Raw genomic sequence first — 18,283 nt, forward strand, 5'->3', positions numbered from 1 at the left:
ATTGCAGATAGATTGTAACTTCCATCAATGAAATTGTCAGCACTGGCAGCTTCATTAAATGGTACCCGCAAAACACCAGTCTCAACGTCAACAGTGAAGAGGCAACTCCGGGATGCTGGCCTTCTAGGCAGAGTTCCTCTGTCCAGTGTCTGTTCTTTTGCCCATCTTAATCTTTTCTTTCTTTTGGGCCAGTCTGAGATATGGCTTTTTCTTTACAACTCTGCCTAGAAGGTCAGCATGCCGGAGTCGCCTCTTCACTGTTGAAGTTGAGACTGGTGTTTTTCAGGTACTAATTAATGAAGCTGCCAATTGAGGACTTGTGAGCCGTCTGTTTCTCAAACTAGACACTCTAATATACTTGTCCTCATGCTTGTCATTATGTGCACCGGGGCCTCCCACTCCTCTCTCTATTCTGGTTAGGGACAGTTTGCCATTTGAGCCTGTAATCGAACCCACAAATGCTGATGCTCCAGATACTCAACTAGTCCAAAGAAGGACCATTTTATTGCTTCTTCAATCAAAACAACAGTTTTCTGGTTTTCTAATGATCAATTAGCCTCTTAAAATGATAAACTTGGATTAGCTAACACAACATGCCTTTGGAACACAGAAATGATGGTTCCTGATAATGGGCCTCTGTACGCCTATGTGGACATTCCACTTAAAAAAGCATCTGTTTCCAGCTACAATAGTCATTTACAACATTAGCAATGATTATACTGTATTTCTGATCAATTTAATGTTATTTTAATGGACAAAACATATATATTTTTTAAACAAGGACATTTCTAAGTGACCCCAAATCACCCACCAATTGTGCAAGTTCTCCCACTTAAAAATATGAGAGAGGCCTGTAATTTTCATCATAGGTACACTTCAATTATGACAGACAAAATGAGAAAAAAAATCCTGAAAATCACATTGTAGGATTTTTAATGAATTTATTTGCAAATTATGGTGGAAAATAAGTATTTGGTCACCTACAAACAAGCAAGATTTCTGGCTCTCACAGACCTGTAACTTCTTCTTTAAGAGGCCCCTCTGTCCTCCACTCGTTACCTGTATTAATGGCACCTGTTTGAACTTATCAGTATAAAAGACACCTGTCCACAACCTCAAACAGTCACACTCCAAACTCCACTATGGCCAAGACCAAAGAGCTGTCAAAGGACACCAGAAACAGCTTGGTTTGAAGAAATCAACTGTGGGAGCAATTATTAGGAAATGGAAGACATACAAGACCACTGATAATCTCCCTCGATCTGGGGCTCCACGCAAGATCTCACCCCGTGCGGTCAAAATGATCACAAAAACGGTGAGCAAAAATCCCAGAACCACACGGGGGGACCTAGTGAATGACCTACAGAGAGCTGGGACCAAAGTAACAAAGCCTACCATCAGTAACACACTACGCCGCCAGGGACTCAAATCCTGCAGTACCAGACGTGTCCCCCTGCTTAAGCCAGTACATGTCCAGGCCCGTCTGAAGTTTGCTAGAGAGCATTTGGATGATCCAGAAGAAGATTGGGAGAATGTCATATGGTCAGATGACACCAAAATATAACTTTTTGGTAAAAACTCAAATCGTCATGTTTAGAGGACAAAGAATGCTGAGTTGCATCCAAAGAACACCATACCTACTGTGAAGCATGGGGGTGGAAACATCATGCTTTGGGGCTGCTTTTCTGCAAAGGGACCAGGACGACTGATCCGTGTAAAGGAAAGAATGAATGGGGCCATGTATCGTGAGATTTTGAGTGAAAACCTCTTTCCATCAGCAAGGGCATTGAAGATGAAATGTGGCTGGGTCTTTCAGCATGACAATGATCCCAAACACACGAAGGGCAACGAAGGAGTTGCTGCGTAAGAAGCATTTCAAGGTCCTGGAGTGGCCTAGCCAGTCTCCAGATCTCAACCCCATAGGAAATCTTTGGAGGGAGTTGAAAGTCCGTGTTGCCCAGCAACAGCCCCAAAACATCACTGCTCGAGAGGGGATCTGCATGGAGGAATGGGCCAAAATACCAGCAACAGTGTGTGAAAACCTTGTGAAGACTTACAGAAAACGTTTGACCTCTGTCATTGCCAACAAAGGATATATAACAAAGTATTGAGATAAACTTTTGTTATTGACCAAATACTTATTTTCCACCATAATTTGCAAATAAATTCATTAAAAATCCTACAATATGATTTTCTGGATTTTTTTTCTCATTTTGTCTGTCATAGTTGAAGTGTACCTATGATGAAAATTACAGGCCTCTCTCATCTTTTTAAGTGGGAGAACTTGCACAATTAGTGAATGACTAAATACTTTTTTGCCCCACTGTATATATACAGTTGAAGTTGGAAGTTTTAATACACATAGGTTGGAGTCATTAAAACTAATTTTTCAACCACTCCACACATTTCTTGTTAACAAACTATAGTTTTTTACAAGTCGATTAGGACATCTACTTGGTTTACAGACAGATTACTTCACTAATAATTCACTGTATCACAACGCCAGTGGGTCAGAACTTTACATACACTAACTTGACTGTGCCTTTAAACAGCTTGGAAAATTCCAGAAAATGATATCATGGCTTTAGAAGCTTCCGATAGGCTAATTGACATAATTTGAGTCAATTGAAGGTGTACCTGTGGATGTATGTCAAGGCCTACCTTCAAACTCGGTGCCTCTTTGCTTGACATCATGCGGAAATCAGCCAAGACCTCAGAAAAACAATTGTAGACCTCCACAAGTCTGGTTCTATCTTGGGAGCAATTTCCAAACGCCTGAAGGTACCACGCTCATCTGTACAAACAATAGTATACAAGTATAAACACCATGGGACCACACAGCCGTCATACCGCTCAGGAGGGAGACACACGTTCTGTCTCCTAGAGTACCTTGGTGTGGAAAGTGCAAATCAATCCCAGAACAACAGCAAAGGACCTTGTAAAGATGCTGGAGGAAACAGGTACAAAAGTATCTATATCCACAGTAAAAATGAGTCCTATATCGAGATAACCTGAAAGGTCGCTCAGCAAGGAAGAAGCCACTGCTCCAAAACCGCCATAAATAAGCCAGACTACAGTTTGCAACTGGACATGGGGACAAAGATCGTACTTTTTGGAGAAATGTCCTCTGTTCTGATGAAACAAAAATAGAACTGTTTAGCCATCGTTATGTTTGGAGGAAAAAGGGGGAAGCTTACAAGTCGAAGAACACCATCCCAACCGTGAAGCACGGGGGTGGCAGCATCATGTTGTGGTAGTGCTTTGCTGCAGGAGGGACTGGTGCACTTCACAAAATAGATGGCTTCATGAGGAAGAAAAATTATGTGGATATATTGAAGTAACATCTCAAGACATCAGTCAGGAAGTTAAAGCTTGGTCGCAAATGGGTCTTCCAGATGGACAATGACCACAACCATACTTCCAAAGTTGTGGCAAAATTGCTTAAGGACATCAAAGTCAAGGTACTGGAGTGGCCATCACAAAGCCCTGACCTCAATCCCATAGAAAATTTGTGAGCAGAACTGAAAAAGCGTGTGCAAGCAAGAAGGCCTACAAACCTGACTCAGTTACACCAGCTCTGTCAGGAGGAATGGCTAAAATTCACACAACTTATTGTGGGAAGCTTGTGGAAGGCTTCCCAAAACGTTTGACCCAAGTTAAACAATTTAAAGGCAATGTTACCAAATACTAATTGAGTGTATGTAAACTTCTGACCTACTGGGAATGTGATGAAAGAAATAAAAGCTTAAATAAATAATTCTCTCTACTATTATTCTGACATTTCACATTCTTAAAATAAAGTGGTGATCCTAACTGACCTAAGACAGGGAATTTTTACTAGGATTAACTGAAAACTGAGTTTAAACGTATTTGGCTAAGGTGTATGTAAACTTCCAACTTCAACTGTATATACTGAATTCTAGTCAAGGCTCATCCTATATAACTACTGCTGTACACACCTTTTCTATTCATATACTGTCCATAAACCATCATATACATGTACACTACCGTTCAAAAGTTTGGGGTCACTTAGAAATGTCCTTGTTTTTGAAAGAATTTACAAAAATACATTTTTTTTGCCCATTAAAATAACATCAAATTGATAAGAAATACAGTGTAGACATTGTTAATGTTGTAAATAACTGTTGTAGCTGGAAACGGCTGATTTAAAAAAAAATGGAATATCTACATAGGCGTACAGAGGCCCATTATCAGCAACCATCACTCCTGTGTTCCAATGGCACGTTGTGTTAGCTAATCCCAAGTTTATCATTTAAAAAGGCTAATTGATCATTAGAAAACCCTTTTGGAAGTATGTTAGAACAGCTGAAAACTGTTGTTCTCATTAAAGAAGCAATACAACTGGCCTTCTTTGGACTAGTTGAGTATCTGGAGCATCAGCATTTGTGGGTTCGATTACAGGCTCAAAATGGTCAGAAACAAAGAACCTTCTTCTGAAACGTGTCAGTCTATTCTTGTTCAGAGAAATAATGGCAATTCCATGCGAGAAATTTCCAAGAAACTGAAGATCTCATACAACGCTGTCTACTACTCCCTTTACAGAACAGCGCAAACTGGCTCTAACCACAATAGAAAGAGGAATGGGAGGCCCCGGTGCACAACTGAGCAAGAGGACAAGTACATTAGAGAGTCTAGTTTGAGAAACAGACGCCTCAACTGGCAGCTTCATTAACTTCTTGGCGCACCCATCCCATTAGCGGGATCATTTTCGTCAACATCCGCTGAATTGCAGAGCGCCAAATTAAAATTTAATTACTAAAAATATTTCATTTTCATGAAATCACAAGTGCAATTTAAAAAAACACAGCTTAGCTTGTTAATCCACCTGGCTTGTCAGATTTCAAAAAAGCTTTTCAGCTTTTCTGTCGAAAGCTATCCAAGCGTTTATGTGAGGATAGCTCTCAGTAGACAAAACATTACAAACAGCTAGCAGCAAAGTAGATTGGTCACGAAAGTCAGAAAAGCAATAAAATTAATCGCCTACCTTTGTTCTTCGGATGTTTGCACTCACGAGACTCCCAGTTACACAATAAATGTTGCTTTTGTTCCATAAAGATTATTTTTAAATCCAAAAACCTCCATTTTGGTTGGCGAGTTATGTTGAGAAATCCACAGGCTCGAGCGGTCACGATGGGGCAGACAAATTCCAAATAGTATCCGTAAAGTTCGTAGAAACATGTCAAATGTTTTTTATAATCAATCCTCAGGTTGTTTTTACAATAAATAATCGATAATATTTCAACCGGACCGTAGCTTTATCAATAGGAGCGAGAGAGAAAATGTCTGCTCCAAGCTGCTCACGCATGCAAAACTCTGCTGGCACTCTGCTGGCACTCAGCCAATGACGCGGTGTGATCTTTCTCGCTCATTTCTCAGAATAAAAGCCTGAAACTGTCTAAAGACTGTTCACACCATGTGGAAGCCATAGGAAAAGGAATCTGGTTGAAGGCATGCAATAGAACCGAGAGGTTTCAGGAAAAACAGCACTTCCTGATTGGATTTTCCTCAGGTTTTCGCCTGCAATATCAGTTCTGTTATACTCACAGACAATATTTTGACAGTTTTGGAAACTGTAGAGTGTTTTCTATCCTAATCTGACAATTATATGCATATTCTAGATTCTGGGCCCGAGAAATAGGCAGTTTCATTTGGGTACGTTTTTCATCCAAACATCAAAATACTGCCCCCTACACTCAAGGTTAAATAGTACCTGCAAAACACCAGTCACAACGTCAACAGTGATGAGGCTACTCTGGCATGCTGGCCTTCTAGGCAAAGTTGCAAAGAACAAGCCATATCTCAGACTGGCCAATAAAAAGAAAATGGGCAAAAGGACACAGACACTGGACAGAGGAACTCTGCCTAGAAGGCCAGCTTCCCGGAGTCGCCTGTTCACTGTTGACGTGGAGACTGATGTTTTGCGGGTACTATTTAATGAAGCTACCAGTTGAGGACTTGTGAGGCGTCTAGCCTTTTAAAAGTATAAACTTGGATTAGCTAACACAACGTGCCATTGGAACATAGGAGGGATGGTTGCTAAAAATGGGCTTCTGTACGCCTATGTAGATATTCCATTAAAACAGCCATTTCCAGCTACAATAGTCATTTACAACATTAACAATGTCTACACTGTATTTCTGATCAATTTGATGTTATTTTAATGGACAAATAATTAGCTTTTCTTTCAAACACAAGGACATTTCTAAGACACCCCAAACGGTGGTGTGCAGCCTTTTTAGCTGACATTAGCTCTCACCCCTGATTCTGCAACTTATCCACTGCTTCCAGGTAAACAAGCTACAGTACTGGCGCTGCGTGTGAAGAAAGTGTTGCCAAGTTCATGTTAACCAGTCTACAAATTACACTGAAATAATACAATGCAGGGAGCCTAGCTGCAAAAGGAAATGAGGTCAGGGCCTGTGAAGGGCTTGGGAATCCTAGTCGCGGCTTGCCCTCTGCTGCCTGCCCTGCCTGTCTGCATGCCTAGGATGAAAGTCCATTGAGTGGGAGGGTGTTGCTATGGCTGCAGCCGGGTAAACACAAACACAGGGCTGGGATCTGGGCTGCGTTCAAGGGTGAGCGCACTAGAGGATGTAGTACTGATTTAACTGGGGCTTGCTTTATTAATAACTATGACTTCTGCTGTCCATGCACGATGCCAATGTACAGTGTTGAGAAAGCTACAAACGATTATTTAAAGGCTACCGTGTCAGTCAACGTCTTGAACGTTGTGAGCTCATCTCGCCAACTTTGGCTTTGTGAAAGTGCATCGTCACCGAGTGTCACTGAGCCTATTTACATCTAGACTAATTTTTGCCCTCACCTTTGTCAGCCATTGCTCACAGGATCCTTTTAGCTGTAATAGTGGTTGCGATGAAGGGCAGTACATGTTAGTTCCTGATTTCAGTGACCTTTGTAACAGAGGGAAGTTACTGCTAACCATCCTTTAATATTTATATTATAGGCCATCCTAAATTAGGGCCTCGTAATACTGAGGCCTTGAACAATGTCTCTGAATATCCGCTAGGGTTTCCCTAGATCTCATACTATATGTATCAAATTATCTGGGGAATTCTCTGACACTCACTGTTCACTATACTCATTTAGACACCTCATGGGTTATGGCCTCAGCAACACTAGATAACTATCAACTAACCAGCCATGATGGGACCATGAGGCATGTCAACACATTCTATAAAGGAGAAAAACTAAATGAAGACACTTCTGAAGCCCCTCTTAATAAATATGGTGGCATTAGCCCTACAACAATGCTATGGTTTAATATTGTTGACTAATAACATTAATAATAATTAATATAATATTCAATGGTTGTTTAAATATTATTATGTAATACATGTATTATTGTTATTTATATTAGTACTACTACTATTGCTCCTAATTCATTAATTTATCTTTATGTTGTTGATTATGTTTGCCTATTTCTTCAGCAAATGTTCACAAAACAGGTTCCAAACAATCATGGCTGACTGCATCAGTGAATTCTGGCTACTAATGATGGTGGGAGATGTCTATAAACTACACATCCACGAAAAACGAGATCCTACAATTTGTGTTAAATGTTTGTATTTCGATGTTAATGCTGAATAGCCGAACCGTAATATTACATACTTTTTTAGATTGGAGCGTTTCTCGGTGCAGGTGGATTGCAGTTCATGACTAATGTTCTGCAGCTTACGGGAATGTGGTGGTGATTCACTCAGATCGAAAGTGCTTCTTGTATAGCCTGACTGCCTACCCCTCGAACCTAGTTCAAATTATTTCTACCTTTTCTCTGATTCGTTTTCCCACATTCCAGCTGGTTGCCTATAATGCTAAAGGCAGGGTGAGTCGGCCACTTCACTTCCCGGAAACGATTACGTATTCTGCTCCTTGTCAGAATCAACAAGTATCGACGTTTTTTCAAGTAGGGAGAGCCATGTTATGTTATGTAGGGTATATCACTATGGAGTATAAACATTGAAACGTCTATTGTAGCTGTCACATGACGAAATACAAGTTAAAGTGATGCCACAACAAAATAAATAGTGAAAGTATCCTATAATGAAACAAAATTAAGGGCAAAACATGTAAATGTATAGCCAAAATAGTCTACATATTACCCCTATTGAATAAACAAACAGAATAGAATATACATTTATAATAAAATACATGAAAATTCTTCAAAATCATGACAGTCTGTATGTAATTGATTTGTTATCTTGCAAAACAACTTATCAACTTACTCAACCTAAACTTTCCAAACTCTCCTGTAAAATGTGGCTTGACACAACAGCATAATGATTGGTATCCCAATGTATCTGCCCAAGGCTCCCTAGTGGCACAGCAGTCTAAGGCACTGCACCTCAGTGCTAGAGGCATCACTACAGACCCTGGTTTGATTCCAGGCTGTATCACAACTGGCCATGATTGGGAGTCCCGTAGGACTGCGCACAATTGGCCCAGCTTCGTCCCGGTTAGGGTTTGGCCGGGGTAGGCCATCAATTGTAAATAATAATTTGTTCTTAACTGACTTGACTAGTTAAATTAAATAAGTAACAAACATCAACGTTTTGTGGAAGTAAACCAGCAAGCCATAAACTTGTACGGACACAAGTTTAGTAAATCAATTTGCTTTGTCATGATGGATGGACATTTATAGTTGCACAACGTGAGTTAATGTTTAGCCTCTCTCCATCATTTGCTAAAGAGATTTAGGGAATCAGAAACAGCCCGGAGAGATGCCTGTGTGTTTCACACTTAATGAAACTTTGTGACCGACTAGTCCTGCTTGCTTTTCATACGGTCCACAAACTGTGGTCACAGCTCATAACAAGAAGAGGCTAAAGTGTGGCAAAATGACAAAACATCCTGCCTTTTCCAGAAACTTCTAAATTGATGAATAAGAGGACATAACTTAAGGAAGTAAAATGTCTTCATAAACCATGAGGAACAAAACATTAATTCAATATTTTCTATTGTCATATTCAATTGAGAGTCATTAAATGATATAGCAAGCCAGATTTTATCATACAGTATAAATAGCAAGTGGGGTTAGTATGTGATGTATCACAGACCCAACATCTTTTTGAGGGTCGGGCATGACCCTAGACCTTTGAAACACCTGTCTGCATACGTATGGTGAGACGTAAAATACTATGACGTGATTATATCTTGGGAGTCCAGGCTGTCTAGATGCATTGGGTGATGTTGTATGTTTGGAAAACTGCTCATGGTCTTTGGCTCAGCGTAACTGTTTATATGCCTTGAACTTTCTGAGAGGGTATAAAACATATATCAACAACACTCAAATAACCATGACACATAAAGGTCCCAATGATCTCATCACCAGATAAAGTAAATCAAATCAATACATTTTGGTATGAAGAATCACTCTTCAAATGTACTTTGAGGTGTTGGTTAAACCTAAACATGCTGCCTTTCATGTTTTCTTTTATTTTCACTCAACTTTATGCAATAATTGTAAATCCTCTTTATGGCTTTTTTTTAGGACACTTGCAGTGCTTAGAACACTTTGACTATTTTTGTATACACCCTTACATGTATTGCTTAATTAGCCTACAATTAACATTCAAAACATGTTAAGCCTAAGGTAAATATCCACGTTTGGGGAAGCCATCTAGTTAACATGAACTTTTACAAGTACGGTATGCCTCGGAGTCATGGTTATATGACTGTATGATGTCTACAAAGCTTCCAATATGGAAAATCAACAAAGGGATGTTTCCAATACTATGATCAGTGGTGTAAATTACTTATGTAAAAATACTTTAAAGTACTACTTAAGGAGTTTTTGGGGGTATCTGTACTTTACTATTTATATTTTTGACAACTTTTACTTTTACTCCACTACATTCCTAAATACAATAATGTACTTTTTACTCCATACATTTTCCCTGACACCCAAAAGTACTCGTTACATTTTGAATGGCTAGTAGGAGAGGAAAATTGTCAAATTCACACACTTATCAAGAGAACATCCCTGGTCATCCCTGTTGCCTCTGATCTGGCAGACTTACTAAACACAAATGCTTCGTTTGTAAATTATGTCTGAGTGTTGGAGAGTGCAGCTGGCTATCCTTAAATAAAACATAAGACAATTGTGCCATCTGGTTTGCTTAATATAAGGAATATGAAATTATTTATACTTTTACTTTTAATACTTGAGTATATTTTAGCAATTACATTTACTTTTGATACTTAAGTATATTTAAAAACAAATACTTTTAGACATTTTAGTCATTTACTGGGTGACTTTCACTTATACTTGAGTAATTATCTCTTAAGGTATCTTTACTTTTACTCATGTATGACAATTGGGTACTTTTTCCACTACTTACTATGATATGGCTCCCTGGTAACAATGTGTCTGTACAGAAACAAATGAAACCAGCAGCCAGCAGAAGGGTCAGCAATGATTAATGGTGGAACGATTGGGGATAGGATTTAAAGTTTCCAGAACACAAAGGTAATAGCTGGGATCAGGCAAGGGGGGAGGGGGGGAGAGACTGGCTGACCTGACTATCATCAGAAAGCCGCACTTCACATCAACTAGAGGAATGCAGTACTCGCTTACTCCACACTCCCAACCACCATTCTCCCAGAGGCCAGCACAGCTTGAACAGAGGCAAAACTATAGTGAAACACTTTCAAGTGAGCCACCTATGAACAATTATCAAGATTTCAAAAGCTATTTCATATTTTAAAATATAATTTTGAAAATCTCTTCATCCATCCTCACTTTATGTTTATGACATACAAAACACAATAAAACTAAAACTTACCTTGCCCCCTCGCAAAAATATTGAAACCTCTTGAAATGCAAGTATGACTTAGAAGTTTATATCTTATATATAAATATATAAAGTAAAACGTTTAACTAGCCCGAGAAACTAAAACTGATCTATGTGTACCCACAACTGAAAGATTTTCCAACTATGAAATTAAAGCAGTGAACCCTATATTACTTCAGTCTCACTAGCATGGTTTGCCACAGTTTCCTATCAGTTTAATCTTGTTTTGGAATCAAACAAAGATACCATGGAATAGTGGGGATTTTATGCCTGTTATCAAGTCCTCCAAATATCAGTTTTTCCATGAGACCTAAATTAACTGTCCTCTGTAAGATTGAGACCATAGCTCATGCATGATATATATATAAAGTCCTGACACCTGGCCACCCATAGCATTCAAGATTTGTAATTCACTTAAATTAATAACTATGTAATAAACGTGTAATTAACATCAGATATGACCTCTCTACAATTATAATATTTCAATGATCTAAGTAATTTAGGTATAAGTAATACATAACATCCAAAAGCAACACACAGCACACAAACAAATATTTTAAAAATTACAGTACCTTGAAAGGCAAATCCTTATTTTGAAAATATTACTGTAGTTCAATGTACATTTACTTCATTCAGAAGCTAAATTCAGAAGCAATATGCTACTTCATGGAAGCTCCCTGATAAACTAGGTTTTATTATTATTATTACTGTTATTATTATTTTTGCTAGTAGCCGAGACATACCCTTGCACTGAATGCTAGAGATGATATGACTGATATGTTAACAGGGATCTCAGATGGGCAAGCCCCTCGCTGAAGGTATACCTTTAACAACATTTTTTTTTTACATAGACTTGACAAAAAAACACCTCGGATCATTCAACTATTACGTCTGTATTTGCTCATTAGTATGAAATGTTACGACTTAAATTCCTTGTGAGTAAAGGGGGTTGAGCCTGCCCTTTTATGGTGTGCTACAAAGGGTTGCTGGATTGCATCATCGCAACTAAGCTTCCACAGTGCTATAAATAGGATGACGTCACCACGACCGGCCCACCAACTAGTAAATGCCGAAGAGTCCACTATAAAAAGGGGTGATGCAACGCTCAGTCGACAACTGTAACTTTCTTAACAGAACAGAAGAGTCTCACACCCAGGAGCCGAATAAATGCCTTTCAACGTCTAACACAATTTCTTCACTGAAAACATAATCAGGTAGGTCTATTTTCTTAATAAGAAGTTTCTTCCGGTGTTGGATCGAAGTGTCAGAAGATCCGCCTAGGGTGCCCACAACAGCCGAAATGTTGCATAGTTTAAGACGGACCGATGTCCATTCATAAAGAAAACGGGTTTAAATGCACAATTCTTAGGCTACACGTAACTTTTGTTTTTGTGAATTAAACTAGAGTTTATTTAAATGTGTCTTATTAGTTATTTTGAAACTTGAATTATAAATTAACTGTACTTACCCGACGACTGGGTAGATGTTACATTTACTGTCCTTAAAAGTGACACGCATTGTTACATTGTTTAACAGGGATGTATTTGCCGGTATTGTTACATTGTTGGGTTACATTGTTGGCATGTTGGGCTACAATGTAGAAAACTTTAACTGCTGTGTCTGGTGGATTTGTAGCGACGTAGCCTCTTAGGTATCACACCCATAACAGAGAACACGCTAGCGTTCTTTTGTAGGCCTATAAAATATTCCAATGGTATACATTAGCAAGAAACTATATTTTTTGACGTGAATACACCTTTTCTATAAGCTTTTATTAATCGTCTTGCTCACTTGTCAAGATGTTGCTGCTTATCTGACGTTCTATTCAGTCCAGTGTCCAAGGGTTGTTGTCTTGCTTTTGTTTCGATTTTAGTACGCGTTATGTGACAGAGCACCACTTTTTGTTTCAGTTGTTCATAATGATGCTTCAGCATCAGGGATTCAGCCTGTCCGAGATCAGCGCGTCAGCCTTTGTGCCCTGCCTGTCCCCACCTGGAACACTCACGCTCGAGGACTTCACCAACTTCACTCCCCTGGTAAAGGAGGAGTTGCGCTACGCTATCCAGCACAGGCGGCTGTCCAACGGACTGAGTACGGATATCATGAGCGACTGTGCAAGCTCAAGTTCAGACAGACCGTCAGAAGCCACAAGTGTCAAGAGACTGGTAAGGATGTCGACATTAGCCGCGTACTGTAATATCTACTCCTTTTAAGGTTATTTGTTGGCCCGCATAAAGCCAATAGTAATTCCTACATAGTAATAACTCTTATAGGGGCCTTTTTTTGTATAGGCCTATGTTTTCACCGAATTGTGTGAGACGGTGGTAAATTAATTCGTAGCTATACAGAACACTGTAATTACATGTCTACCGACACATTTTAGCCCACACTAGTTTGGTGCTGTTATTCGAGGTTGTTCATTTTCCCAATGCGTGTTTATCAGGCGACCCCGGAGGAAAGCGAGAGGAGGAAAAGAAGACGAGAAAGAAACAAAGTAGCTGCTGCCAAATGTAGGAATAAGAAGAAGGAAAAAACGGATTGTCTGCTAAAGGTACGTTCAATATGTATTTTAAAGGGCAGTACAGCCTTATTAGGATGGAGAGAGATTATACATTTTACCCAGAGGCTGCCAGACTGACTGTCAAGTGGTCTTTTGTGATTTATTAAGTAGACACAGTGTTTGTTATATTATGCAATATCTTTATTTATTCAAAAGGTTTTTAAAATAAAGTTAGAGCCTCATGAATGTGCCTCAGTGATACTTTCTATTTAATCTCCCATAATTTTTTTATGATTTAAGTGAACTGTAGAGGTTCCCCTTTTTTATGTAAGGGCTCAATGTAATTATTTGCATACAAACTCAATTACACTAAACATAATTGAGTATTCAAAAGATGTACCAATATGGTTAACAGGATCTGACCAAACTACTATTCCAGGAGTCTGAGAAACTAGAGTTGGTGAACAGTGAGTTGAAGGCCCAGATTGAGGAGCTGAAGAATCAGAAGCAGCAGTTGGTCTACATGTTGAACCTCCACCGGCCCACCTGCATCGTACGGGCCCAGAACGGCCAGACCCCTGAGGACGAGAGAAACCTATTCATCCAGCAGATCAAAGAGGGAACCCTGCAGATGGGTCAGCTTGATCACCACCACACCTCAGTGTCAACCGCTTGTGGCCATCTCTGATCCACCCACTCTGGGGTAGTAGGGTACTACTTACACACTCAAGCACTCACCTTCCCCTGGCTACTGCACTCTGTACCTGCATCAAGTGAAGGCTCTTTCAGGCCATCAAAGCAAAGGAGCTTTACATGTTCCGCTCCTCAACATAGTGACTGCAGCTGGGTTGGTGATAAGAGGAAGGACTGGACAGCACAAGGACGGACACCCCGTGTTCCACCTAGGGTGGCTTGGGCTGTTCCGGCACATAGGGCGAATGTTAAAGCACTAAAACATAGAAATACATCTAATGTATTTATTGTTTCCTTAAATCTTTTACAATTTTATTTGAGGTAAATTACTGATTCTCTATTTTTGTACTAAAGCATGATGTCAAAGTGGTAAAGGCACATGATTTCACTGGTCAGTTGAGATATATGCTTGTTGAGGAAAAATACTACTTGTATAAGCTATCTTTATGGCACACAATACACGTGGAGAGATATTAATGGCTGTGTACTGTGTGCGACATTGATAGCTGTGTTATTACTGTCATATTGAACGTTTTTCGCATACGTAGGTATGAAGTGTTTGCTGTTATTGAATATATTCTGTATTAGCTCTGGCTATAGCTCACTTTCTTCCCCCTTGACTAGCCTAACAAAAACCTCTGAAGCTGCTACTACTACCACTAACTCAGACGATACAGGTGTAGTTCATATCACAGGAACCCTCTAATAAGAGGACAATATAGGGAGTGCATGTAATGTTGATTCACTTAGATAGCATTTAATTTAACTTACTGACAGACAATGGCACTGTTAGACCCGGAACTCTTTTCTTGAAAATCAGTCATTACATTTCTGTAAACTGGTGTATTCTGACTAGACCCTGATTTTGTAGTGATCTGTCGTATTTTCTCTGAAATGTTGAAGTTATGCTTGTGTGTTTCCTATTACATTTTGTTCACATGTAAACAAGTGTGTATTTACTGTATAACATATATGTAAACCAATTTACACCTCCCTATTGTCTTCAAAAAGGTGTTTGTTTGTGTTATTGAAGCTGGACTTATCAAATAGAACCACTAGGTATAAGTAGCTAGATATCTAAGTGGAATTATTTAGCACTCTGCTTGTCTGAGGTTTTCACTTTGAAGTCTTGGAAGATGACATGAATTGCCTCAGTGTTTGGCTGCAATTACCAAGTCACTGCCAAACAACCCCCTTCCCTCTCCCCTCAGCCCATTGGTTGTGCTGCCACTTCCTCTTGGTAGGCTCATTGCGCAAACAACACATTTTTATGATCAATAGTAGCTTTTGTCTCTATATTCTGTAATGTCTCAAAATAACATGTGTGGTTTATGGTAAGGTACTGTTTATCTGTGTGTGTTTGTGAGTAAACGGTTGAGAGGAAGACGGTGAGAGACGCAGGCGTCCATGTGTTTTATTTGTTTTTGTGTAGTTCAGTGTTTCGTGTTCAAACAGGCATGCTAGTCATGGCTGGGGGCTTACTACTGAAATACTTCATTTGAAGGATGACACGCCTGTTTTATGTTCTTCAATACCTGTCTTGTTTTTCTGTTTCACCTTCCATTTTCTTCTCTCACTTAAACATTGTTCACTAAAAGTATTCGTGTAATGAGAAATATCACATTGTATCAAGTCCGGTAAAACCACAAGATGAAACCAATTAAGTACTCAATTCTATTCTGTCTTTTGATTTTTCTGTTTTTGATACTTTGTTAATAAATATATATATACTTCAAATGTTTTTGTTTTCTATTGTTTCTCGGGAAGGATTCACAACATTTCTTTTTCAATGGCATGGTATTCAATGGCATTGGTATATTGACATTGCATAGTTGTGATGCAAAACAAATATTCATGAACATGTTTAGCATCTCAGCACATTATTTGTGTTGGCGTTCATCTGAGGACAAGCCAGGACATGTCTCCCTGCAGAAGACTCATATTATTGAGGGCAGGCCAGGCAGGGGAGAGACTGGAAGAGTGTGTTCTCCTGTGCCTGGCCTGCTCAGTATAGTTCAGTGGGTGTTATCTGATGAGATAGGCTGTGACATAATCTTTCACTCAGAACACAAGTATCCCTCACTCCACCCCATCGTTGTGGTCCATATTCCATAAAAAGTAATATCCCATTTTTCTGATGGTGGTTTTTGATAACTACACATGAGTAACTCAATACTCATAACAGCCAGAATGCAGCCAGACTGTGGGACGTCTTTATTCTTATCACAGACTGCTACGGTAGATCAAATTACTGACCGTCCAGCGGTTTTCCTGTAGTGTTTCTACAGAATCTTCTTCAGTGTTTCTCTAGAACATGATTGTGAAACATGGATAATACTTAGATAACTGATTACTCTGACACATTTCCCTAAACACAGGAAGTTTAACACACTCTGAGATGAAAATCTCCATAATCTGAACAGTGGATCATGATCTAAACAAATGATTAACCATATTAAAGGCACTGGATCATTATTTGGCACCAGAGTTCGAATTTGGGGAAAGTTGGGAGGTGAAAAGGTCTGTGTGCTGTAATGTTCTCATATGTGTAGCACCACACAGGATGTTTTCATTCTCTCTTGCAGAGGCTGAGGTATGTTATTATCCTGTATAGTGCCTTCAGAAAAAAAGTGTGTTATAAAGTGGAATTTAATTGTCATTTTTGTCAACGATCTACACAAAATGCTCTGTAATGTTCCATTGTAATTTGTTAAAATACTATATGAAAAATAAAACACTAATATATCTCTTACATAAGTATTCAAACCCCTGAGACAATATATGTTAGAATCACCTGTGGCGGTGAGGACAGTTGTGAGTTTTTCTGGGTAAGTGTCACGCCCACCCTGACCTTTTCTTTATATTTTGGTTAGGTCAGGGTGTGACTAGGGTGGGTACGCTAGTTTTGTATTGTCAAAGGTTTTTGTATTGTCTAGGGTTTTTGTATGTCTAGGGTTTTGTAGGTCTAGGGGTTTATGTAATTCTATGTTGGCCTGATATGGTTCCCAATCAGAGACAGCTGTTGATTGTTGTCTCTGATTGGGGATCATATTTAGGTAGCCATTTCCCTTTGGTGTTTGTTGGAATCTTGTCTATGTGTAGTTGCCTGTCAGCACTCGTTTGTATAGCGTTTCGTTTTGTTATTTTGTTAGTTTGTTCAGTGTTTGTTCTTTAAATAAATAAGAATGTACGCATACCACGCTGCGCCCTGGTTCGATCCTTATAACGAACGTGACAGAAGATCCCACCACAAATGGACCAAGCAGCATGGTCAGGAGGAATGGACCTGGGAGGAGATCCTGGATGGAGCAGGACCCTGGACGCAGGCTGGGGAGTATCATCCATCCTAAGGAGGAGATCGGAGGCAGCGAAAGCGGAACGGCGATATTATGAGGAGTTGTACCAACGAGACAAGCACGAGAGGCAGCCCCATAAAATAAATTGGGGGGAACACGGGGAGATTGGCTGAGTCAGGTTGGAGACCTGAGCCAACTCCTTGTGCTTACCGTGGGGAGCGTGTGACTGATCAGACACTGTGTTACGCAGTGATGCGCATGGTGTCTCCAGTTTGCATTCATAGCAAGGTGCGCTCTATTCTAGCTCCTCGCATTTGCCTGGCTATAATGGGCATCCAGCCAGGACGGATGGTGCCGGCTCAGCGCTCCTGGTCTCCAGTACACCTCCTTGAACCAGGATATCCTGCGCCGTCTCTGCGTACTGTGTCTCCGGTGCTTCTGCACAGCCCAGTACGTCGTGTGCCTGCTCCCCGCACTCGCCCTAAGGTGCGTGTCTTCAGCCCGGTGCCACCTGTACCGGTCCCATGCACCAGACCTCCAGTGCGCCTCCACAGTCCAGTACGTCCTGTGCCTGCTCCTCGCACTCGCCCTGAGGTGCGTATCTTCAACCCGGTACCACCAGTGCCGGTCCCACGCATCAGGTCTCCAGTGCGCCTCCACAGTCCAGAGCTTCCGGCGACAGTTCCCAGTCCAGAGCTTCCGGCGACAGTTTCACAGTCCGGAACCTCCAACAATGTTTCACAGTCCGGAACCTCCAACGACGGTCCACAGTCCGGAACCTCCAACGACGGTCCACAGTCCGGAACCTCCACCGACGGTCCACAGTCCGGAACCTCCACCGACGGTCCACAGTCCGGAACCTCCACTGACGGTCCACAGTCCGGAACCTCCACCGACGGTCCACAGTCCGGAACCTCCGGCGACAGTCCCCGGCGATGGTCCCCAGTCCGGGGCATCTGGCG

At 40.4% G+C, this 18,283-nt stretch overlaps 1 protein-coding gene across 1 annotated transcript; it reads left to right on the plus strand.

Annotated features, from left to right (window-relative positions):
• Positions 1-11,908: 11,908 nt before the first annotated feature.
• Positions 11,909-15,762, plus strand: LOC139407131 (cyclic AMP-dependent transcription factor ATF-3-like). Its single transcript, XM_071150558.1, has 4 exons — positions 11,909-12,046; positions 12,743-12,997; positions 13,276-13,383; positions 13,772-15,762. Exons 2-4 carry the CDS (start codon positions 12,752-12,754, stop codon positions 14,018-14,020), a joined length of 603 nt encoding a protein of 200 aa, XP_071006659.1. The 5' UTR covers positions 11,909-12,046; positions 12,743-12,751; the 3' UTR covers positions 14,021-15,762.
• The last annotated feature ends 2,521 nt before the right edge of the window (positions 15,763-18,283 follow it).

Source organism: Oncorhynchus clarkii, chromosome 4 (assembly GCF_045791955.1).
Source record: "Oncorhynchus clarkii lewisi isolate Uvic-CL-2024 chromosome 4, UVic_Ocla_1.0, whole genome shotgun sequence".
Lineage (NCBI taxonomy): Eukaryota > Metazoa > Chordata > Actinopteri > Salmoniformes > Salmonidae > Oncorhynchus > Oncorhynchus clarkii.

What these genes read in the sequence shown, in the direction of transcription:
- LOC139407131 (XM_071150558.1), top strand. Translation starts at nt 12,752, where the DNA reads ATGATGCTTCAGCATCAGGGATTCAGCCTGTCCGAGATCAGCGCGTCA. An exon ending in CCACAAGTGTCAAGAGACTG is followed by an intron (nt 12,998 to 13,275) that starts GTAAGGATGTCG and finishes CGTGTTTATCAG; the next exon opens with GCGACCCCGGAGGAAAGCGA. An exon ending in AAACGGATTGTCTGCTAAAG is followed by an intron (nt 13,384 to 13,771) that starts GTACGTTCAATA and finishes CTACTATTCCAG; the next exon opens with GAGTCTGAGAAACTAGAGTT.